The sequence below is a fragment of the Bombus affinis genome, chromosome 5 (genome assembly GCF_024516045.1).
Source record: "Bombus affinis isolate iyBomAffi1 chromosome 5, iyBomAffi1.2, whole genome shotgun sequence".
NCBI classification, from domain to species: domain Eukaryota; kingdom Metazoa; phylum Arthropoda; class Insecta; order Hymenoptera; family Apidae; genus Bombus; species Bombus affinis.
Window position 1 is genome coordinate 9,158,289 of NC_066348.1, and position 24,412 is coordinate 9,182,700.

Genomic DNA, 24,412 nt, shown 5'->3' on the forward strand with positions numbered 1-24,412 from the left:
GGCGTTGCATACGCGGCAAATCAAAAAATAAGGCAAAAACATCGACATTCTCTGTGACTACAGAGTTCAGTTAGATGAGAAACGCAGTTACCATGTTGCATCTCCACCCTTGAATTCTATGGCTGGATTCTTAAACGAAAACTGTGAGTCCATCTGATGCAAGGTGAGGTAACTAAAAAGACAAATAACATCACTTTTTGCCATTAAAGATACATATAATACAGACTCATACATATATGTATGTACATATTTACATATGCAAATTGATACTTTTACGGAAACAACTAATGAATTAGAATAAATAGTTGTATTACCTTTGAAATATTCGAATAACTATTTTATTTTGAATATTTTGTACATATATATATACACACACACACACACACACACCCAATTACAATATACAATTACATACATACATATATACAATATACAATAATTATATATAATACATATATACAATTAATAATTATATACATGTACATAAATCTAAATATTCCCAGTATATAATTTATATGAGTTATATTTAAATTATCTTTTAGTAAATAATTATACTTGATGGATAATAAATTATTATTAATAAAAATGAAAATCATGATTAGAATAAATAGAAATACTGTATATACATTTTTTTAATTAATTGGAATTTTACAGATTTCTCCATTTCACCGTTAGATATCCATAGCTTTCAATTCTTAACGATCCCTACCGTACCAGCTGTGAGACAGAGTAAATTTATTGTGATACCTTAAGAGTTAATATATGTGAGCGCTAGGTTTATATTTAAATCATTTGCTCTTTTTTCAATTTCTTTAGAAATAATCTATTTAATCATTAATATAGAGTATATGATTTATTCCGCTACAGGTAATGTCTTATGCTTAGTATATAATTTCCTTATTACGAATGAATTAAAATAAACCGTTTCTTAATAGGTTAAATGTTTCCATGGAAACCATCCTTGCGCTGATTCATCCATATATAGATCAAACCTATGAACCCGCCTCTTTAAAAGAACGCTGATCCTTCATAAGCACAACAATATTTTCGAAATTGGAAAAATACAATGCCGAACAAACGACCACCTGAAATAGTTCCACCGCCAACATTGAAATTTAGTTTACATCAATGGCATTTAAATAATCGCCACAGGTACGAGTATTTAATTTCAATTCTATAAACAAGAACTTAAATGCTTTATATTTATATAATACTCCAAAATACTAAATATTTGAAATTAAAAAACATTATATAATTAATAAATTATTAATAAAAGAATTATATAATTATATTATTATAATTATAGAATTACAGAATTTTAGAATTATAGAATTTAAATTATAGAATTAAGAATATTTACATAAATATAAAAATTATCTATAAAATTACGATTAGGTATCGATGTTCTGAAGCACAGCAGGAACTAGCAGATCGGCTACTTAACGAATCTCAGCGTGTTTGCGAATTAAGCTCCGAGAAAGTACGAAACAATAAAGAAGAAACAGATCACAGGCTGAAAGAAAAAATCGAGGACATCGAATTTCGTAAAAGAGAACTGCTGCGTATAAGGAAGGAAGTTCTCCTTGAAATCGATGCTTTGTCAATATACAAGGAGCGTATCATGGATGCTCTGTCATCCGTGAGGAAAAACGCTTTTGTCATTTGCGAAAAATGCCTCATTTTTAGGTCCGATATACAAAACTAAAAAGAAAGCTGTAACCATTTCATATAGTTTTAACTTTTTATAAAAATAGGATATCTGTTAAATTGTACTATTATTTCAATTATAGAGAGCATAGATTAGGAATTGATTTAGTTCACGACGACATAGAAAAAGAATTATTAAAAGAATGTGAGGTGATCAAAGGCGTCGAAAGTTTATTAGTTCGGACTCTGGAACAAACGCAGGAACAAATACGTCGTCTTAAAGCGACGCTTTATTACATGGATCACGAGCTCGAGGATAAAGAAAATAATTTGCGCATTGACAAGCACAACTTGAATTTGAAGGAGACTAATTTAAATTTAAGTATTTATCATGGTACATCGCGACTTGATCCATCGCAAGTATCATTTTAGCTCTCTTATTTTTCATTATTTCAGTATTTTCTTAAGTTTACCTAACTTTTAACATTTATTTTTACATATTAAGAACGATAGAGTTGAACGAATGGGAAATGCAGACTAATAACAATATCATTAACGCTTCGAAAGAGGTAAATAGCGCTAGACCATTGCGCTGTTATATCGATACGATTATAAAGCAAGTGATCGATGATCTAAATGATCAGAAAAATGCTACTGACGAGGCCTTCAGGCGGCGCATCGAAGAAACGAAAGAAGCGAAAATAAAATTAGAATTACAACATGCTGAGGTACATAGAAACAATTATGCATGAATATTCATTGCATTTTTTAGTTTAAATATGAATCATTGAATAAAAACGTTACATGTGTGTATATACACGAAACAGATCATGCGACAAGCAGCGGAAATGAAGAGTAATATTACACGCATTGAGAAATCAATCGCGGAGAAGGAAAGTTTCTTAGCTTTGGCGCATACGAGACTCGGTAATCGTTGTCAAAGGCCAGGATTAGAACTTACACGAGATCTAGTGGAAATTAATCTTGTAAAGGAAGTATATGATTTACGTGAGATTGTGTCGAAACTACAAGCAACTATATTCGAGGTTTATAGTTCATACGTTTTATAGTTTATCATTCTGTTGTTTAATCAGCTTATTATAAATGATAATACAATTGTTGTTTCAGTCTCAGGCATCGTTGCGTTATTTACTCAAAACACAAATTCAAATTGAGGAAGATATCAATGTTAAAATAAACACGTTAAAAATCGATGAGGTCGACTGCATGACTCTTCGTCAAAGCATGGATTATCACACATATTAAATTAATTCGAGCATCGAATGAATCCATAAAAATTTTTATGTAATAAAATGCAAAAAAAAGTAGCGGTATTTATTATAAATAGACTGCAGATTTTTACGTATTTATAGAAAATTTAAGAACTAGATAATACACTGAATGCGAATAATATGCAAAAATATATAAAACTGTCAAGTACAAACATAAATCAAATAATTTTCTACATAAATTGCATTTTTTCAAACTTTCTTCATAAAAATATGAATTTGGATAAATATTCGCAGTCTATTTATAAAGTTGAAGTAATCATTTATTTTAAAAAACTCGTTATTTCTTAGAAAACTCGAATTCTATTTAATAAGTTTTCGTACATAGAAAGTTCTCTTAAGTGTCACAATATATACTACTTTTAGAATTTAATTGTATTTGAGATTGTGTAGTGCTCATTTCCAATAAATAAGTAAAAATGCATGCATCGGTATGTGTTGATGATTCCCCTGCATACAAGCGCGGTGCGGGTAAGATATGAAGGCTGCATGGAGGGTTAAAAAAAAAAAAAGAACGTACATATGTGATAATAAAAGATATACATACATACATCTGTTAATAGAAAACTGTTGATATTCATGCAATTTTTACGAATATAACTAAAGAAATGGAATCTAAATATTTTACACTAGATATTTTATATATTTCTGCATACTATGTTATACATTTTTACATGTATAAATTTCTCATTAATATTCGCAGTTTGTTTATTAGTTTATAAACCGTATATTTTAATACAGAGCTACTATTGGAAGTTCTTGTATTGGTTTAGAAAAGAATGTTGTTCCTATTGGTTAATACTCGTGACTCGTGCAATACTGACTGGCCGACTATTGCCATTACCGCGGTGGCAGTTTTTATCTGTAAGCAGCGGTATTAGTAAAAATTTTCCTCTTTGTCCACGTTTCTTCATGAAAGTGTCAATTTGAGTGTTCTCGAATGTAGAAAACTTCTGTTGTTGAGCTAATGTAATGGCAGACATATATTGGGAATGTGTTTCGTTCAATTTGTTGATGATATTTTACGTATAGGAGATTTAGTTTAATCGCATATTAGAAAAGGAAATTATAAGAAATGTCAAGTGACGCAATAATCGTATTACCTGGGGAGGTAATTGTGTACATTTTGGAAGATAAACGACTTAGCTTTTTAGATGTCGTTCATTTCAGTTCGACCTGCAGGAGTTTGTACAAAATTGTCAATGAAAATAATAAACTTTGGAAGACAAAATTTTTTCAAAGGTATTATTGTTAAAGTAAAAATCGAGTGAATTATATACGTCCTTTGTTTCCTTTGAACGATTATGACTTTATTTATTTTGAATAGGTCAAATAAATTCTTTTTGTATTAGCAGACGAGAAACGCAAATTATTATTTCAAAGTTCGAGATATAAATTCTTATTTATGTACTATTTATAAGTATATATTGTACACTATAAATACAGAATATCCAAGTTAGAGATATTTTCTTTGATTGTTACAAGATAAAATCTTTTCTGAACATAATTTAAACAACTTTTACAACTGATTTTATTTAAAACATTCGATATTATTTTTATTATCAATACTGTTATTATTATTTTTTTAATAACAGATGGCCACATTTGAGAGAAATATATCAAACAAATAATGAGTTGGATCATCGAACAATAAATTGGAAGGAGGAAGCAAAGAGTAGCTCGAGTAGTAGAATGAAATTGCTTTATCATTTATCTTCTATGTCCAGTAAACATTATAGAATGCAAGAATTATCTAATTCGGAATTTAAAGAGTTTGATTCTTTATTTTGTCCAAAAGAAGGTGCTCATCCTTTAGCTTATTATTTTCTGGTAGATGAACTTGTTAGCTTAATCAAACATCCTGCTATGTAAGTATATGAATATAAGGTATTTTTGTCTTAGAATTCTGGGTAATGGTGTTATTATAAATTCTTTCAGAGTCAGCAATTTAACACATAGGTATTATGCTCTTAAAATTGTTCGATATTTGAAACAAACACATTTGAAGGATGAATGGAAAAAATTTCTATCTTTACCATCAAAACAACAGACCTTAGAACGTGGTGCAACTATTGTGGCACAATGGAGTCAACCAGAAAGACATGTGTCATATTTTGCAATATCATCAGCATTAGATAATATTGCAGAACAAACTAAAGAGCTGCTCAGAGAACGATATCCAAATCATACTATATTTTCAATTCCAACTGAAAGATTTAATTTTTGGAAAAATAATATTATTGGTGACAATCAGTGGAATATTACAGAAACGAGACAACTAACAGATGCATTATGCGAAGTATTATTTAAAAGGTTAGGATTCTATGGAAACAGTGAAATGTATTATTCATCGGAAAATTCATTCATAGATCGTGTAAGTTATGAATATTATAAAAAGTAGAAAAAGTAATATGTAATTTCATATTATAAAATAAATGCAATATTTACAACTTTTCATTTAGGTTTTGGAACGTAGACGGGGAATTCCTATAACTTTAGCAATAGTATTTGAAAGTGTTGCTCGAAGACTTGGCATACACTGTGAACCTGTTAGTTTCCCATCTCATTTTTTGCTACGTTGGAAAGAAACATAGTAAGTTTACAAATAATATGGGTACAATTAATATAATTATATTTCAGAACTCGTATAGGGTTAAGTTGAGTTAAGTTAATTTATATTAAGTTCTAGTTGTAACGGTTTATATGTTAGAAATAAGATTTATATATATCTACAAACATACAGTGGTATATGGATAAAGAATAAACAAATAAAATAATAATATATATTTCAGATTTATATGAATCTGATAACCTTAATGCAATAAGCATTTGATTTTTAATTTTATCTATACTATATTTTTTTTAGATATTATTACATGTTTTATTTTAGTGGACCACAATTTAAGGATACGGAAAATTTTTATATTGATGTTTTCAATGGTGGTCAATTTCTAACTAAGAGGAATTGTCCTCGAATTGGTGGTGTTTCAAGATGTCCAATAGAAAAACATAATATTCATGAGGCAGCAACTGCTATAGAGGTTTATACATTTTCTTTGACCTGAAAATTCTTTCTTTCTGTTGTTCTTTGAATATCTAATATGTACAATAATACTTAACAGGTAGTAACAAGAATGGCAAATAATTTGGAAATAGCTGCTAGGCAACATACTCATATAAATGGTAGAACTGCAAGGTTACGTTCTGCTCTTGAACTCCAATACATGATACAACCTAATGACGCAAATACGATTTTACAACTAGGTCGAATATATATGTCACAATCCATGGACTTAAGCGAATTAGTGAAGAGACTAGAAAACATACCAGAGGTATTTTATGAAATAAATATCTGTTACGAAAAATTAAGTTTTCATTTACATAAAAAATTTATCAAAATATTAGGATTTAGAGTTAATATCAAGAGGACAGGCAAATCTAATATTACAGACGTTTAATATCCATATTTTCCAATCATATCAGAAGAAGTTAGAATCTACAGTAAGATCATCAATAATATATGTCAAGATTTTCAGATAATATCAGCTTGTTACAAAAATTTATAAGTTGCATGTATTTTATTCAGGAAGAAGTAAGGCCGAAAAGAAGAGTTCCAAGCATAAAATATGCGATAGGGTTGATAATGAAACATAAAATACATGGATACATGTGTGTAATAACAGGATGGGACACCTATTGTACAGCAACTACAGAATGGATGAATGAAATGAACGTAGGTGGATTAGTGGATGGTCCAGGTCAACCATTTTATAACATATTTGTTGATGATGGGTCATGCCATTATGTGGCACAAGGTAATATATTACTTATTATTCACTTATAAAGAAAAAAAAACAATATGTTTAAATAATACATATGAATTTATTATTAGAAAATTTAGAGTTGGCTTCTAATCCAGGATGGATACATCATCACGCGATTGGCAGATACTTTTATAAATTCAGTGGTGCTCATTATATACCAAATGAGGAGAAAGCAAGAGAATACCCAGAAGATGAAAAAATTTGCAATGAATTGCTTGTTACAAATATGCAAAATGGAATGACATACAGTACCACTTAACAATCTATTTTCCTTAGCTCTAATACAAGATAATAGTAAGATAAAACAAATATCTTTTTCTTATTGCATATTCCACGCATGATATTAAAAAAGGCAATATTTTCATAAAAACATTTTAATAAAAAACATTTATTTTTTTATTTTCTGGTCCATTATTGAGTTTCTTTGCTTTAAATAACTTTAGACATGTCTAAATAATTTTAGATAAGTCTCGTAAATAAACGAAAATAAAGAACAATACATATAAAAGGTTTTGTACAAGATATTTGTACGCGCTATCATATATCTTAATCACTGTTTTATGTATACTATTAACAGCTTAGATAACTTTTATTATAAACGTAATAATGTATTAGCATCCTGAAAACATTGAGCTACTTCTAACTCTCGACCCCATTCATGTGATATAGATGTGTACGAATGTATTTGTTATATGTGATAAGAGTAAGAAGTGGTCTGTATTTTAATAACACTTTATTATGTAAATGTAATAAACGCCAAAGCTTGAACTGCAAACAGTAATTAACTTATACTTTTTACAAAGTGTATAAGTCTCTAACGTGTTGACATATTAAGACTCCTTTTTTATGTACTTATAGTAAGATTTAAGTACATAATAGGTAGAATAATAATGGATATATAATTAGTTATATTCTTTATTTTATTCCACTGTCATGGGCTGTGCTCGCTTTATGTATAATCACAAGCAATCACATAAAAATAATATAAAATTTGTTCTCATAATACTTGTAACACCATAACCATCTGCAGAGATAAACGTATTGAGTATTTTGATACTATACAATATATTAATATTGGAGTCTAAGTTTACTTAGATTTGGATATATTTTATATACATAGTATATTTTTTTTTATATATACCTTTTAAACTGAAAAAAATGGATTTTGTATTACTAATGTTCGACTACGGTTTAAAGAAGTTGTTTTATAGCAAATACTGAATCACTCTTATACAGGGTGGTTGGTAACTGGTGGTACAAGCGGAAAGTGATTCCACGCGAAAAAAGAAGTCGAAAATATAGAATAAAAATTTTTCGTTTGAGGCTTTGTTTTCGAGAAAATCGACTTAGAAAGTGTTCATAGAAATTTAATTGGAAGAGCAGAAGTACGTGTTCGGCAGAATGGGCAACATTTTCAGCAATTTTTGTAGTAATAAACTTTGTGATTACTTCATATTATTTCATTATGTATTCCTAATTTTCCGTTACGGCAAAAACAAACTTAAACTGCAATAATATCCATCGAGACAACGATCTACAGTGAAATCCGTTATAACGAGACGTGATAAAGTGCACGCGTACCGAGCGAAAATTCAAAGTCGATTTTCTCGAAAACAAAGCCTCAAAAGAAAAATTTTTATTCTATATTTTCGACTTCTTTTTTCGCGTAGAATCACTCCCTTTCCGCTTGTACCACCAGTTACCAACCACCCTGTATAATCGTGAATATATATGCAATATCTTATACTTTTTAATAGTATTTGGCACCTGCTGCAAAATATTGATTTTAATAAAGTATATCACTTACCACATCAAAATATTGAAATATCAGGTCTCCAAATCTTACTGTTTTTACTATTGTTCTATCACTTTTAATAATATTAGTTAACATAACGTTTAGATAAATAAAAAAAATCACAGAACATTTGTAATGTTAGGTGTCACAGATGCAATTCAAAGCGAATTTCACGAGTTAGTTTCTTCTAACGATCTGTAACAATAATAATATCATCTTATATTTTTAAATATACTATATTTATAAAATTAAGAAGTATAAGTAATATTTTATTAACAAAATAGTAAATTGTATTTACTTTTCCGCGGTACATTTATTGGAAGAATCATTAGAAGATGCTGGCATGGTAGTCTCTAAAACATTCTTCTGACCTGAAGTAAGATCATCTTAATGATTTAATATTAAGTTAATATTATTATATATAAATGATTATACTAACCGTGTTTGTGTTGATACAGCGCTGGTGCCCAGCTATAGTTATTGGGGCTCGGTATAGAATCTGTTGCTGCATTGCTTGTGGACGATAATGGAACATCATGTCCTAATGAAAGTGCAGTAGATTTGATAGTGGCAGTGACACAACCATTAGATTTTCCCTCTAACGGAATATTTTTCCTATTAATAGATTTAACGTATTAAAAAATGCAATTTTGTTAAATATCATTTCTTAAAATAATTAAAAATGATAGATACCTTAATTTATTGAAACAACTGGCAGTGTCCTTTTGAAACATCGAAGACAATTGAATGGTTTCCAGCAATTGTTCGAATTCAAATATTTTGTTATTTTCATTATTTATAATATTAACGTTAGCAGACGATGACGGTGAAGATTGTCGTCGCGATAATAAATGCTTCGACATAATTTTATTGCTATCCAATAATACTGAAATAGTATGTATTTCAAATGATTATATATGTATATATAAATAAAGACATAAATTGTGTATAAATGTATAACATATTTTACTTACCATTTGGCACTATCAAATCAGATCTGGATGTTTCTACCTCGTGATTAATTTTATTAGCGACAGATATATTTGGAAGTTCTTTTTCACAGTCTATTGAATTTGAGCGAGTTGCAGGTTCAGATCTTGTCTGACTTCCGCAAGCAATTAATCCGGAAACTTCTTGCGGACAGATATTAGATAATTGACTTAATTTTGGTCTACCACTGCACATCATTTGTGGCTGGCATAGATGCGAGGGACACGTGGAACGTTTGTCAGTAAATTGATCATTAGATGTTGAGTCATGTTCTGGTTGTAAAGGATTGGAATTATGGTGTTGTAAAGCTGTTAATGACGTTCTTGAATCACAGTTATCATCTACATGTTGATTAAAACATAGTGAACTCCAAGCAGAATTTCGATCTTGTATTTTGAATAGCTGCAACATAATCTCATCTTCCAAACTATCATTCCCGCCTAATCTGTAATGGCAAATTAAACTGTTAAAAATTATTTTGTAAGGCATAATTATAGCTATACTTGAACTTCAATAATATACCTCCGAATATCTCCTGTACCCTCTCGATTACTCTGCTGCTTTGTACGTTGCTTATTCTGAATCCACGGTGTCAATGATTCTGCAACTTCTACGTCGTTTTCTCCTGCAAACATAATTATATTAAAAATATCTTTTCATTAATAAATATACTGAGAGAAGCATATACAACTATGTATCGCAATTGATAGAAGGTATCGTACATAAAGCAAAATCCATTAGATTTATGAATAAATTAAGATCAAGTTTCTGTAACTTGAACTATCATAATACGTATACAGGAATATTTATTTTTCGTTATAGAATCAAACATAAAGGGACGGAGAATAATTAAAAAAGAAAAAGGCGGAGAATTTCCTATGCAACTGCTTGAAAGTGATTAGGAGTATGGGGAGTAGGATTCTCTTTCACAAAATCTTCGTCTGGTTTCTCATTCGTGGGTTTTTCATTTTCGACACCTTTATCTAACTTGCTTTCCCATTGTCTGTGTCTCTGCATATCATCTACAGAACCTCTATTTGAACTTGTACCTAGTTCAGTATATTAGTACATTATATTGCAGTGTTATATGATGTAAAATAATATAAGAAATCAAGCTTGCTTGAATAATCTGATATTACAAATTATGGATATATTACGTTTAATAGAATGGTATCAATGTATACCTGACATTGTTTCATCATCTACATCATTCTCGTCATTAGAATTGTCATCTAGAAGGGTTAGATGTGGTTCATTATGTTCGCACTCATCCAAATATATATCATGTTCACTTAATTCCTATATATAAATATGAATTGTCAATTTAAATAGTATATAAATTCAATATAAATTAAATTATTCAAAAATTTGTTAATTTCAATATCTTACTCCACTATCACTACTGCTGCTACTAGACAAGAGATTTAGTTGTTGTTGATTAAGTACTGTCGGCGAAGAATATGAAGGAGGCGGAGAGTGAGTACTCGTAGCTGGACAATCTCCTACAGAACTATCGTTTGTACTATGCATACCGGGCGGTTCAGCTTCAACAACGCTTAAGTTATTTATTCTGTGTTGTTTTAAGCTTGTTTTGGACGAAATAGAAGACAACGTTGAAGAGGAACCAAGAGCACGCATATTTGAAGGTTCTCCCAACTCACACAAGGGCAGTAATTGATCTGATAAAATACCACTGTTACCTCCACCAGGGAGAACGTTTTGTACTGATCTACTATATAAACAATATGAAATTGTTCAGGCCTTAAAACATTGTTTCTCACAACTTTGAAGATGTCAATTAGAAAGAAGATATTAATTTACCTTGTAGATGTGCCATTTTGATATGTTTCAGCTGAACGTGTAGAATTGGAATTAAGTAATGGATCACCAACAGCTTGTGACTGTTGCTGCATTATTATAGATGTCACATTTGATGTTGACCCACATAATGTTGCTCCACTAGGTACTCTGGTTGCAGCCATAGCATTTCGCGATATTTCAATTGCTAATCTCTACAAACAAATGTATGTGATGAGGTATGTACAAATATACAATTGAATATTTCAAAGCTGCATAGTACCTCTTTCAACTCATTAATTTGAGTAGCATATTGATTCTGGACTGTAAGTAATTGACTGATATACCATTGTTGATCTCTGCAACGCTGATAGAATGTTGGTGGACGTACTTGAAATCTGTTATTGATTTTCATGTTATAATTACACAGTATTGTGACAAAGAAGAAATATCCCATATTTAACTTACCGTAATATAAGAGTATCCAGTTCAGTATTTAAATACCCCTCGGTTGCAAGTAAATCTAATCTGAAAAATCTATTGTAGCCCCAGCATTCACCAATTTCGAAATCAGAAGCAAATTCTCGAACGATGTTCTTACTTGTATCTCGAGATCCTTGATGAATCATTTCAACCCGATATTCATACCTGGAAAAATAATTTTTGACTAAAACGTGATTAAAAATAAAATTATCTTTACGTACTTCGATGTTTCCGGTAAACCTGCGCTTAGTTCTAGAAAAACAGATAAATAATTTCCGCGTACAACACCGTTTCCATCAGGATATACTTTTAACCTCCAGCATAATCCATTCACGTGTAAGGGCGCAGAATATACTGGATCTGCTTTTAACTGCAATTGTGTAAAATTTTGCATTGCAAATGTAGCACTATCATATCCCGGAACGATTTCGCTAAAATAGTAAACTGTTATTAAACATTGATATTTTCTTGACATTGGTCCTACATTGCATAGAAGCATAAAGAATAAATATGAAACCTATGAAAATCAGCTGGAACAGGAGCAGTAACAAAACTTGTCATCGGTTTCTTTCGTACTTGATGTATCATCCGTGAAAGATCTGTACTTTTAATTATAAGTTCGGAACGAGTACAAGTGTGTAATTGATGTTCTACTTCTTGCAATAAAGCCTCTAGCTGTTCTGTTTCTAATGTCAAAGAATTCTTTTGACCCATTAACGTTAACAATTTAGCTTTTAACTGAGAATCTAAACGTGCTATCATCAATTCAACCGCATTTCTAATTTCTCTAACTCTTTCATCTTTTGCAGCTCTTACGGATTCAACATTTCGTTCCTAGTGAAATATTAAATATAAAATAACACTTTGATTTTATAATATTCAATATACTGGTTGAAATTTACACATACCACTTCTTGAACAAGACTTATTAACTCCATCAATCTTCTCTTTAATTGACCTACTTCTGCCTTTATTTGTGTAACATGTTGATCATAAACTTCTTCTAGTGGCTTGAAAGTATGTCCTGAATGGGTACCACCCCAAAGAGCACATTGATGACATATGCATCTACGACAAGTCCAGCAATAAACAGACAATTTTTCACGATGCACAGTACACCTGTTTAAAAAATACATAGTTATTACTATATAATAATATATAGTTATTAATTACTAAACTAACAAAGAACTATAAGCCTAAAATTACAAATACCTGTCTCTATTGGAATCATCATGCCTAGAGTTTGAAATACCAACAGCTTGAAGTGTATCAAGCTGCTGTGTTACTTCTTCAACCCATCTACAATTAACTAATTCGTGTAAAAGCAAGGAAGCTCTACAATGAGGACATTGTGAACGTTGTTCTGTCAACCACCTCCTGATACACGTATAACAACATAATTTACTGCAATGAGGACAAAGATGTGCATCTGTCAATTTTTCCATACAAATGAAACACCTGAAGACTTCTGCCAATGTCTAAAATATAAATTCAAATTTATAATCAGCACATATTGGATGCTGAACACTACTATTAAAATTATATTACTATTATATGCATGCAATCTTTAATATAATATGTACATATATAGAATAATTACTATATATCTAAGATTTTCAAATGTACAATAATGATTCTTTCTAAGTGTATGAATTAAAATATGAAATTTTATTGAATTCAAATTTTATTTCATTGTTTGTGTAATATTATTGGATGAAAGATTGGATAATAAAAATTATGAACTTATAGTGCATGTTGTTAAAAGCAGTTATGAAAATTTGTAGTATTTCATTGCAAATTTACGAACCTCGACACTGTGGTCATCCGAGTTTTTCGAATTAATTGATGTTTCTCTACTAGCCATTCTATCAGTCATTTATTAATAAAAAATTAGTTGAATGTTATTGATCGTTGCATGTATCGCCAGCTCTGAAAGTTAGGCACATTTCCGACATTTCATCTTTGCAAACTTATATTTGCTCAACTGTGTAACCGATTGAACGAAATGTTATTTCCGTGAGATATGTTCATTATTAATCATTATAACTTAATAATTATCAAACGTACACGAAATGCTTCTCCAGGTACTCTTAAAAATTTGACGAAAATTGTTGAATATTAAGTTGTTATGAATCGTAATTCGCCATGAAGTAAAGTAATCTATAGCAAGCAGTGCAGGAAACATTTAATCCCGTTAATTTCATTTATTTTTAAATTCTTTAAAACGAGTATATGATACTTTATTGAATAGCTTTTTATAATTCGATTCTGTAAAATGATTATATAAAATAAAATACGAGCACGTAAAGTATTACATATATGTCTATTGTGTATAGTCCTTTTTTTTAAAGTAAACCGTTTTTCAATTTAAATTTTAATATATTGTTAATATTAAGAGAAAAATAAAAAATTAAGATTTATAAAAAATAAAGACTATTCTTATCAATATTTATAGATATAATAATAAATATTGTTAATAATATGTTACAATTTTTAATGAGTATTAGGAAAAATGTACAGGGTGTTCTGTCTAAGCAGACTTTAAATATTATTTGTTCTTGCTAATTCAAACAAATTTCAAGGAGACACATTATTTATTTCAAAAAGATAAGTATAATGGCGCAAAAATTGTTTTTCAAATCATATTTCTTAAAATATCAAGATTCTTATTTTTTTAAATTGATGTTTAATTAAAACGTATTAAGATATTTCAATTTGGAAATGATCTATTTAAAAAATATTTTAATTTCAGAAAATCCAACGTATGAAAGATAAAGAAGACAATACTTTTAATGTCTGAAAATAATACTCCTGCATTTATATTTTTCTTACCTTTCATAAGTTTCACAAAATTAAAATTAAAATATCTTTCAAACTAATTTTTCTCAAATACAAGTACTTACTTTTAGTATACTTCTTTTATAGAGAATGAAAAAGAACATCAATTGGTATATATTGATATATACAAAGACATATAGTTCAATTAAAAAAATAGGAATTTTGGAATCTTCGAGAATCCCCCATTTAAAAAAAGAAAGAAAGAATTACCGATATGATACGCTACAGTCCTCATTGTAACATTATAAATAAAATTTTTTCCATATGTTTACAAATTACAGAAATATTTAAAATGCACAAGTTAAGCGGAATTTGTATAATCAATGTATTTGAATTACCAGTTATAATTAACGAGTGAAATATTTTTTAATGTTCTATTCTTTTACGATTGATTTCTCTTATTAAAATGATTTTATCTTGTTCATTTAACAAGAAAGATGTAATATTTTTGTAATAAAATAACTTCTACAATTATAACTTTTTTACTCGTTTTAAATCTTTTATATACTTTCAGTTTAGCAAATATCATCGATTTTAAAATATACATATGTATATGATGTATACTTCCACGTGGTATACATGCATATTTACTTTTCATATGTACAGATTATGTTTGTTGGGAAAGAAACGTCGTTTAACGCCACCTACCTTGGCTGACACATTTTCCAAATGCGAAAGGGGATTCCACTTAGAGTAATAAGTACACATCGATGCATAATTAGTGACGAAGTTTAGTTTGAACATTTTAATATTTCACGAAATATAATTTGCATAATAATATATAAAAGTTTAAAGAATACAAGAATTTAAACAATATTGTTATTTCCATTCGGAAGATTTGTATAAATATATATATGCGTGTAATTCGTATGCAAACTTTAGTGATTTTCAACATTAATAAAACAATAATTATTTCATAAGTTTGTTAAAAGGAATAATTGAAAGTGTAAACATCGGAGTAACAATATGAATGATAATTGGTTTTAAGTTTGTTTTTATTTTAAATAGTATTAAAGGTTATTTTTTCTTCTTTTCTGTTTATAAAGTTTATATTTTTAAGTATAAAAGAATGATTATACTATTTACCTTTGGTTACTAATATAAAAGTTAATCTTTCAAATCTAATGTTTAATATGATTACAGGTTCTCCATTTATAAGAAACATTGAGAATAATAATTAAGTTTAAGATTTGCACAATGTCTGCATTTACATTGTCAAAAGTAGAATTACAGACTGACGTATACATGGTGTGCTTACAACATGCCCTATCGACAGAAAGCTTTGAAGTAATGGGTCTACTAATGGGGGATGTATGTTCATGAGTATATATATTATTTTATATAATTTGTTACATATGTAAAAAATATATATTGCTTCATTAATAATTCATGTTAGACAGTACGTGATGTTGCAAAAATCATAGCTGTCATTATTTTACGACGTCTGGACAAAAAGAAAGACAGAGTAGAAATTTCAGCTGAACAATTGTTGAAAGCTGTTACTGAAGCAGAACGCTTAAGTGAAGAATTGAAACGTCCTGTGCGTGTTCTTGGATGGTATCATTCTCATCCTCATATCACAGTTTATCCATCGCATCTTGGTCAGTATAGAAGTTATTTTATATTATTATGAGAACAGATTATAATTACAAAAGAATCATTTTCATGTAACAAATACTTTCCTAGATATTAGAACTCAAACAAATTACCAAACAATGGATCATGGTTTTGTGGGTTTAATATTTTCAGTATTTTCAGAGAGTAAAGAAACTAAGGTAAACAATAAATAAATAATTTTAATGCTATGTTACATTTTCAGTTTGTTAAATAAAATATTTTTTAGGAACAAGAGATTTCTTTAATTTGTTTCCAATCTCACAATGAGAAAGTAATAGAGATTCCATTAGAAATTGTTCATACACCAATATCAAATACATGTTTAAAAGTAAGTTTTCAAATAATACGGATTTGGTTACTTTTGATCTATAAGTAAATTTCAATTATAATTTAATTTTTATATATTTTTCAGACGAATACAGATTTCGTTATTTTTAATTTATATTTCAGTTATAATTTAATCTTTATATATTTTTTAGACAATGACAGATTTGCTAAAACTTTTGGTACAAGAAGAAGATGAGATGGCAGAAACATTTAAAGATCATCAGGATATTCTTGCCAACATATACAATAATGCTGGTTAGTTTATTTATTTTATAGTATGAAGAAGTTCTATTTGTTATAAAGAGAAAATTAATTGAGTTATTAATTACAGTGAGAACTCGAACATTGGTTCACATAACAGATATAATTACTAAGCCTTTGGTGTTAATGTTTAAGAAAAGGATAGCTTTAAATAAATTACGCGCTGCGTATCTTCGAAGGCAACTACAAGAACTACAAAAAATGTGTAACTGATGAAAGTCTTTGTTGTGGTTAAAAACAATGTTTCTCAATCTTTTTGTGTGTTATAATATATCATATAAGTACATTAAGTTCAGTATTTTTTTTATTCCCGCTTAATTTTCGTAATATTTATTGTTATGAAAGATGAAACGATGTTTTGTATACAAACTGTGATGTTACTTAAGAAATAAAATATCATTAATTTTTTCTCATGCTTATTTTAATGACGTTTGTTAGCCTAAATGAGAGATAAACGAATGAATCTTTCAGTGATTATTTTTATTTTACCTTTCACGAACAAAGATCTGGCAATACTTGCACAGTTCTATATTTACACTACGAGAACAACAGTGTATTTAAATAGACTTAAATGTATTCAAAACACGGATTCTGCAGAACGAGAAAGATGTATAGGGTGAGAAGGACTACGTGCTAACCTTTTGCGAGGCAGCTTTTCCAAAGTAGTTAACAATTTTGCAAAATCGGGCCGATTTTCTGCATGATATGACCAGCAAAGCATTAGGATGTCCTATGAAATATATAAATAAATCAATAAGAAATAAGAAAAAGACTTATGAATTTTCAGAGAAGCTTGAAAATAAGTTAATTAGAACTTCATAAAGTAATATTTGAATATACTTTGTACCTTTACATCACGCGAAGCTTGCAAATTAGCTAAGGTTTGCTTCATTCCTTTACCAACTTGCCAAATGATAGCTTCTGGAGGTTGTCCTTTAAATGGCCATTCTCCGCATAAAAGCTCATACCACACGGTCCTATAGTAATTTTTTAATGAAACGGATAATATTTTTAAATTGCAGTTTATGTCATCTTTTTGCACTAACCCAAATGCATAAACGTCAGTAGCTTCTGTAAAAGGTAATTCTTCCTGATCCCAATTCTGTTGCGGTCTCAATCGTCGAACAATTTCAGGAGCTAAATAACATAACCAGCCAGGTGGTATACTCAGTGCATTTCCTTTTCTGTTTATCAAAAAAAAAAAATCGATAAATATAAAATCACATTTCATGCTATATAAAACTAAGTAAAAAACTTACCTGTTTACATAACAAAGTTTCGTAACGCTGAACAAACCGAAATCTGTAATTACAACTTTTCCGTTTTCTAAAAATATGTTCTTACTTTTGAGATCTTTATGAATTATACCACGAGCATGAAGATATCCCATTCCCTAAATAATGAAGGACATATTAAAAATTATTAAAGTAATTGAACTTTCATACTAAAAAATTCATATAATATTCCTTATATACCTGAGAAATCTGTTGAGCGATGATAGTGGTTTTGTTCATATTAAATTTATCTTTACGTAAATGAATGTGAGTGTAAAGAGTCATGCCTTTGCTCATACTAGTCACTATCGCCAAGCGCGGAGGCTTCATACAAGCTCCCATAAATAAAACTAGATTTTCGTGTCTAGTTTTTCGGAATGTAGCCACCTATAATTTCAATAATGCATATCAATTAATTCCAGTAGGTAGTATTAAAATAATTCTATATTAAAATATAATTTCATGACAGATTTTTCAATATTTATGTTTATGAGTATTTGTACAATGAAACCATTTGTACATAGAACAAGAATTTAATTAGAGATAATAGTTCATTATATCTTTAGTTATATACTACGATTAATCAATCAGTTCATGTTATATATAAGCAAATACATAAGCGTTAGAGTAAGCCGTCTTTCTCGTAAAATACCTTATATGAAATTTTACAATTAGCAGAACTGCACTATATCATATTAATAGAAGCATTCGAATTATAATATTTTTTTATTATGATATTTATTTACCTCCAATTTGAATGCTTCCAGTGTTTTGTCATCGTGTAAATAGTAGTCCATATTTAAAACTTTAATTGCAACATTACCATGCCAATAGCCCCTGTACACTGTACCAAATCTTCCAATACCTATAGGTTCCCCAATTTTTAATTCATCATAAGGAATGTCCCATTCTCGCATAGATAACTGTAATAAAAATCATCAATCCTCAGTCCAAATTGATTTAGAATATAATAATGTTGTAAGAATATATTGGCATTACATACACTATTCTGTCGTGGCCAACGACTATCTCCTGGTTCTCCATCCGAGACTTGAGAATCTTGCGAATCAACCCTAACCGGTGTTCGCTCAGAATCTGTGCTAACACTACCAGATCCAGAAACACTCACAGTTCTTTCACTATCACTTGACATGGTTGTACCTTCGAGTCGATGAGTCTCTAATGTAACACCTCCTTTCTCATTGAGCACAACATCTACAAGTAAGGTATCATAAATTTGCCATCTATTGCAATGAATATTATGAAGTAATTACCTGGAAAATGAAACTGTTGTTTGGCAGGTGCCTGTGGGGTTTGGCTAGTATTGGCAGGTAGCAAAGCTGGACTAGAAGGCGTTGAGCTGTTACAGCTCGAGGTATTTGAACTAGAATCCGCGCCCTAAAAAATATGAGCTTATAAGCTTAAAATTTACAGTTAGCTATTAATGTAAAAAATAAGAAGGAAAGAAAAAAATTGAAATTATATCATTAACCCCTTAACCTACAATATCGTGTGATAGATGTGGTATGTCGATCGGGCCAAATATAAACAACACGTATGACAAGCGCGGTACGTTGATCAGGCCAAACATAAACAACACGTGTGAGAGGTGATACGTCGACATTATTGATTTATTATTCATTTTAAGATAATAAATATATCTTGTTTAATGATCAATTGGTAGTAATTATTTATCAAACATCTTGCAAAAAAAATTAGTTGTACCTTACACATGTATTTACATATTAAAAGACATGTGGGATTTGCACAATTTCGAACACTCAGCCAAACCGTGTAATGGCTCGACGTGTGATCGACCTTGTTGTTGTTTATGACACGCGTTATTGGAACTTAAATCGTAAGGCAAGGGGTTAACGTACCTGAAAAGGTATATTCATAGAAGAATGTGGATGCGATCGTTTTCGATCCCTTCGATTTAAAGAGCTCAATAAATTTGAACTATGATGATTGGGAGATGTTATACCAGGCTTGCTTAATATTGGAGAAACATTTACCATACCTAAAAATTAAAATTTATAAAACATCCTCAAAAGGAATTTGTGAGAAACGATAAAATTAAATTGAAAAAGATATGTGTATACCGTCGCCTTGTACAGTTCTTTTAAACTCGTCAAAGAGTTCCTGAGGTAGGCCACAAGAAGGTGGTACTTTGGATTCGCAATCTCGATGACATTTGTATTTACATTCTTTGCATTTCAAACCTGTGCCTATAAACATCTGCTTATCGCAGTAGTCGCAGGTTGTCATCATTTTAAACGTTTTGGTAAAGCGATGGGCAATTATATGGCCCATTCCCCGGGTTACAGTCGGAGTACGCGGTGACTTTGGCACTTGGAGACTTGTTACTACCATAAATAAAAACAATTTCTAATATTCATTTAACAACATAAAATTTCTGAAATGGAGGATTATATTTACCTGTTCCCTTAAAACTGTTATCATCACTTTCAGCACTAGAATAAGGTGGTGACTTAACAGGACTATTACTATTTAGCAAGAGACTTTCCCCTGTAATGTCTGCATTACTACTGCAAGATCCTGATTCTGTAGGCAAACGATTTCTCCTCCCGACAGAACCAACAGAATCATTTCCACAACTGTGAAGATAATACAAGAGTACTTAATATAACTTTCCTTTAAAAAAGGAAAAGGACCATGTTACTAAAAATGTAATTATTACCTTGAAGCTGTATCTCCATTTTCAAGACGGTTTGCTAATTGTGATTCATGAGACTTTGACTTAGTTAAAGGAAACACTTCTGGTTGTGATATTGTATTTTGTAAACCTATTTGATGTTTTTTGCAAGGAGGTGGAGTTGTTGGAAATTTAATTCCTGTTCGGAAAAAAGAACATTTTTTACAACTATATAAATTAGAAAAAATAAGAAACACTTACCACGTCCTGGCCTTTGTAAAAGAGGTGTGGAAGGAGGACTAGTTGAAGATAAGGATGTAACGGAAGAAGCTTGTGCTAATATATCACTGTTAAGATTGTTGTTATTATTATGATATGGAATGCTGTCTTCTGAAGGAACAGAGCACCTTGTTGTACGTGATCTTGCTGGCCTAGGAGATGCTCCAGTACGTAAATGAGGTCTATCCCAAGAATCCCAATATAAATTCATATCACTGTTATCCATATCTCCTTTTAGGAGAACATCTAAATAAAGTGTTATATAAAATATGTGTATATATCTCAATATATGTTTATAATAATAATTTTATTAAATATAATCAAATAAATTATTACCCATATATCGACGAAGATTGTGCAATGCTCTACACAGTCTACGTAATTCTTCCTCATGTTTAATAGTAGTTTCTCCCAACATAGTACCTAACTCATGCTCAGATTTTTCTTGAAGAGCTTCAAGTGAGTTAGCTTTAGAACAAATCATCTAAAATTTGTTAATGATGTAGAAATGAAAAAAAATCTCAATAACTATTTAAATAAGAATAAGAATCTCATGTTTCTAAAAATTCATTTGTACCTGAATAGATTCTTGAGTAAGACCCACTACTCTTAACCATTGCTGCAAGGATGGATATTGTTTCATCTCTGCAGGCAATGATTCTTCTAAAGCCAATCTGGCTTTGGTTACAAGTTGCTTTGAATATAATTTGATAAGTTTTCCCTAAAACATATTACATTCATATAAATAACAAAAAACAAATAAAAGAACATACAATTTGCATCTCCTTTAATAGCAAATTAAATAACTTCATTACAATTTTGGTTTAATTTTATGATTACCAAAAATGCTTCTTAATCATTGATTTTTAAGTCATGAATTATTTAAAAATTCTTCATATTATAGAGTGGTAAAAAGATTGATTTAAAAAAAAATCAGACAAATCTTTTCAACAACTTGAAAGGCATCCTACTCTAAAATATATAAAGTACAATTCCTTAATTTGTATTGAAATCATTACCAATAAAGAATACATAGTAAAAAAAAGTAGCAGAAGATTATTTTCAAAGGGGAAAAGCTTTAGAAATATTCATTATGATAAATCGCCAGCAGACACATAAATACAAATTTCAAGACGATAAAGAAATATATTTGCAACTTGTTGACAATCAGAAAGCAACCCTTCGCGAGGTCAAGGCAACCGTGCTGAATGTAATAAAGGATAAATTAGGGAAGGATCGAAAGGATCGCGCACTCTTCAAGGTACCTCGAGCGTTCGAATTTCCTGTTGAGTCAGTTCTGCGCTGGTGGAACATTGGGTCCTCAAGCCTTCAAGTCGTTCAGCGGAGATGTCAATCATGGATTGAACGACATCTAAGGCTCGACGAATTTCTTGCTCCGCATCTTCGCTGTCCGCCATCCCGCGCCACGATGACGGCCTCGATGTTTCGTTGAACGGGAGGCCGATTTCCTATTTCACAGGCATAATTTCGTTTCGCACGAGGCTCCTATCGGTCGCGGATTTATTACTGACTCTCCGTGTAACCAAACCACTTATCAACATTGACAACCATCTTGGCCGCCTATCGGTGACGTCAATCGGTGCCCGACAATCCGGGATCTCAGTGCTCAGTGCGTTCATTCGAGCGACATCCAAGCATTCCTAAAGTCGCTTTTCTCGATCGCACAGAGTGTCACAAAATATATGGAGGATTATTTATAGGATCGATTTTAGATATCAAAACGATAAAAAAATATAGAACAAGAAATGAAGATTGTTCTTTGAGTTATAAAGAATTTTACATACATACATTATGTTAAAAATATAAAATACTTATCTCTCTATCTCATTTACATACTTGATATCTTTTACTTTAAGACTGCTTCTTGATCTTTTGTCTACCACGGATTCCCTTTAAATAATCTTTTGTTGCTATGCATACCCAAGATTTAATTCAAAATTTTAATCCATAATGTGTTTGGCATATGTATATTTGAAACATTCAATCAATTGCTCGTTAACAAGATTTAAATTTAGAGAAGAGAGGTTTATTATAAATAAATACACATCCTATTAAATATTTTTTATTCGAATAATAAAATAATAACTTGCGTGTGTGAGAACTTCGCGGGCTTTGCGGCACCAGAGAGTCCATGGATCACAAGTTAAATTTCCGAACTTAAATAAATGACGACATAGGGTAAATATGGATAGAATTTTGGCTGTTATATTAGAGTGAAATTATAATACTACTATAAATGAAGGCTACAAGGGAAGGGCATAATATATCACATTTTTTATTTTTACAAGAGGACAGTTTTAATATTCAATATATTGTCGATTTCATATAACTAAAATTATCTTTTTATTTGACTTCGAAATTCTTTATAATTTTAAAAATATTGCTTCTTGTGATATTAAAACATTGGTAGTTCTAACAATTATCTTTCATCCTTTTTAATAAAATTTCGTCAACTTATAAACTATTTTTAAAAGAACCATTTTTATCTTTGGATTCCACTTGCAATGTCATGTTAAAATACTTTTTATACCAAACATACTATAACTAAAATACATTTTAAAAATGTGTAATAAACCTAAGAAGTTTTGTATAAAATCACGACGATTATTGCTATATATTTGCAATATATATAGGTATCAATACATAATTATAAAATGTTATAAATAACTATAACTATTAATCAACTATCAATATTTTAAAATATATTTAAGAATAGTGAAATAATAAGAGCACATATTTAATTTCTAAATTTTAAATAAGCAGAGAAATAGGTTTGACTGTACGGAGATATAAATATTTTACTTCCTATAAAAGATGAAAGTTGTAAATTATTATATTTCTTCTCTATAGTTCTCATTTATTATTTATTGTACATACAAAATGTTCTCTATGCTATCGTGTGAACTTGATTATGTATCTAGCGATATCGATACGTAAGGCAGGCATGAATTTTGAAATCATCTATTAAGTTGTCCGAAAAGTGTCTTTCTTTTACAGACACATCTTTTACAACAACGCATCTTTATACAAACACGAAAGCTAATCTGTCGAACGTTGTGATCTTTATTTTGATAGAACTAAATGGATCATACGTAATTCGATAAAATAATATAAAACGAAAAATGTTGTGCATCCATTATTTCCTTATAAAACGAAAGAAATTTTTCGGACGACCTAATATATACGCGTGCAATGGAGTTGTATCTTAGATTCATTCTGTTTTTTTTTTTCTTTTTTATATTTATTACGATATGTGTAATATGTGTACAAAAACAGAACGATATATATTTCAATGAATAAGATACATCGAATTC

At 29.9% G+C, this 24,412-nt stretch overlaps 5 protein-coding genes across 17 annotated transcripts; 3 read left to right on the top strand and 2 right to left on the bottom strand.

Annotated features, from left to right (window-relative positions):
- Positions 1-54: 54 nt before the first annotated feature.
- On the top strand, positions 55-2,992 carry LOC126916122 (tektin-1). Of its 4 annotated transcripts, XM_050721540.1 has the most exons (9): positions 55-163; positions 655-764; positions 844-867; positions 936-1,152; positions 1,396-1,686; positions 1,791-2,063; positions 2,153-2,375; positions 2,475-2,693; positions 2,776-2,992. In XM_050721540.1, the coding sequence occupies exons 4-9, from the start codon at positions 1,067-1,069 to the stop codon at positions 2,911-2,913; spliced, it is 1,230 nt and encodes a 409-aa protein (XP_050577497.1). In that variant the 5' UTR covers positions 55-163; positions 655-764; positions 844-867; positions 936-1,066; the 3' UTR covers positions 2,914-2,992. The 4 variants fall into 4 exon arrangements, with proteins under 4 accessions (XP_050577497.1, XP_050577498.1, XP_050577499.1 ...); XM_050721541.1 differs by lacking the exon at positions 844-867 and having other exon boundaries at positions 655-729; XM_050721542.1 differs by lacking the exons at positions 655-764; positions 844-867 and having other exon boundaries at positions 56-163.
- Positions 2,993-4,011: 1,019 nt separating this feature from the next.
- On the top strand, positions 4,012-7,535 carry LOC126916118 (F-box only protein 21-like). 2 transcript variants are annotated; one of them, XM_050721533.1, is made up of 9 exons: positions 4,012-4,178; positions 4,532-4,804; positions 4,875-5,310; positions 5,399-5,529; positions 5,827-5,977; positions 6,059-6,268; positions 6,342-6,437; positions 6,523-6,751; positions 6,829-7,535. In XM_050721533.1, the coding sequence occupies exons 1-9, from the start codon at positions 4,012-4,014 to the stop codon at positions 7,017-7,019; spliced, it is 1,884 nt and encodes a 627-aa protein (XP_050577490.1). In that variant the 3' UTR covers positions 7,020-7,535. The 2 variants fall into 2 exon arrangements, with proteins under 2 accessions (XP_050577490.1, XP_050577491.1); XM_050721534.1 differs by lacking the exon at positions 6,342-6,437.
- A 124-nt stretch (positions 7,536-7,659) lies between these two features.
- Positions 7,660-14,052, bottom strand: LOC126916112 (E3 ubiquitin-protein ligase TRIM37-like). 6 transcript variants are annotated; one of them, XR_007710431.1, is made up of 17 exons: positions 13,633-13,994; positions 13,038-13,303; positions 12,734-12,944; positions 12,343-12,659; positions 12,047-12,256; positions 11,811-11,990; positions 11,626-11,740; positions 11,367-11,557; positions 10,935-11,277; positions 10,730-10,844; positions 10,068-10,170; positions 9,530-9,990; positions 9,249-9,441; positions 8,995-9,170; positions 8,854-8,926; positions 8,568-8,750; positions 7,660-7,909 (listed from the first exon to the last, which is right to left on the bottom strand). XR_007710431.1 is itself a non-coding variant. In XM_050721519.1 (17 exons), the coding sequence occupies exons 2-17, from the start codon at positions 13,699-13,701 to the stop codon at positions 8,726-8,728; spliced, it is 3,048 nt and encodes a 1,015-aa protein (XP_050577476.1). In that variant the 5' UTR covers positions 13,702-13,754; positions 13,893-14,052; the 3' UTR covers positions 7,660-8,725. The 6 variants fall into 6 exon arrangements, 5 of the variants coding, with proteins under 5 accessions (XP_050577476.1, XP_050577475.1, XP_050577477.1 ...); XM_050721519.1 differs by having other exon boundaries at positions 7,660-8,750; positions 13,633-13,754; positions 13,893-14,052; XM_050721518.1 differs by having other exon boundaries at positions 7,660-8,750; positions 13,633-13,809; positions 13,893-14,015.
- Positions 14,053-15,307: 1,255 nt separating this feature from the next.
- On the top strand, positions 15,308-17,277 carry LOC126916978 (lys-63-specific deubiquitinase BRCC36-like). Of its 4 annotated transcripts, none has more exons than XM_050723352.1 (7): positions 15,308-15,679; positions 15,807-15,974; positions 16,060-16,264; positions 16,350-16,438; positions 16,507-16,608; positions 16,760-16,862; positions 16,939-17,277. In XM_050723352.1, exons 2-7 carry the CDS (start codon positions 15,861-15,863, stop codon positions 17,079-17,081), a joined length of 756 nt encoding a protein of 251 aa, XP_050579309.1. In that variant the 5' UTR covers positions 15,308-15,679; positions 15,807-15,860; the 3' UTR covers positions 17,082-17,277. The 4 variants fall into 4 exon arrangements, with proteins under 4 accessions (XP_050579309.1, XP_050579310.1, XP_050579311.1 ...); XM_050723353.1 differs by having other exon boundaries at positions 15,308-15,609; XM_050723354.1 differs by having other exon boundaries at positions 15,329-15,392.
- A 50-nt stretch (positions 17,278-17,327) lies between these two features.
- LOC126916977 (kinase suppressor of Ras 2) lies at positions 17,328-22,711 on the bottom strand. Its single transcript, XM_050723351.1, has 16 exons — positions 22,343-22,711; positions 21,655-21,798; positions 21,414-21,561; positions 21,060-21,323; positions 20,844-20,997; positions 20,582-20,760; positions 20,245-20,508; positions 20,023-20,162; positions 19,417-19,540; positions 19,146-19,357; positions 18,889-19,065; positions 18,344-18,529; positions 18,128-18,261; positions 17,915-18,052; positions 17,716-17,845; positions 17,328-17,598 (listed from the first exon to the last, which is right to left on the bottom strand). The coding sequence occupies exons 1-16, from the start codon at positions 22,493-22,495 to the stop codon at positions 17,446-17,448; spliced, it is 2,700 nt and encodes an 899-aa protein (XP_050579308.1). The 5' UTR covers positions 22,496-22,711; the 3' UTR covers positions 17,328-17,445.
- Between the last annotated feature and the right edge of the window lie 1,701 nt (positions 22,712-24,412).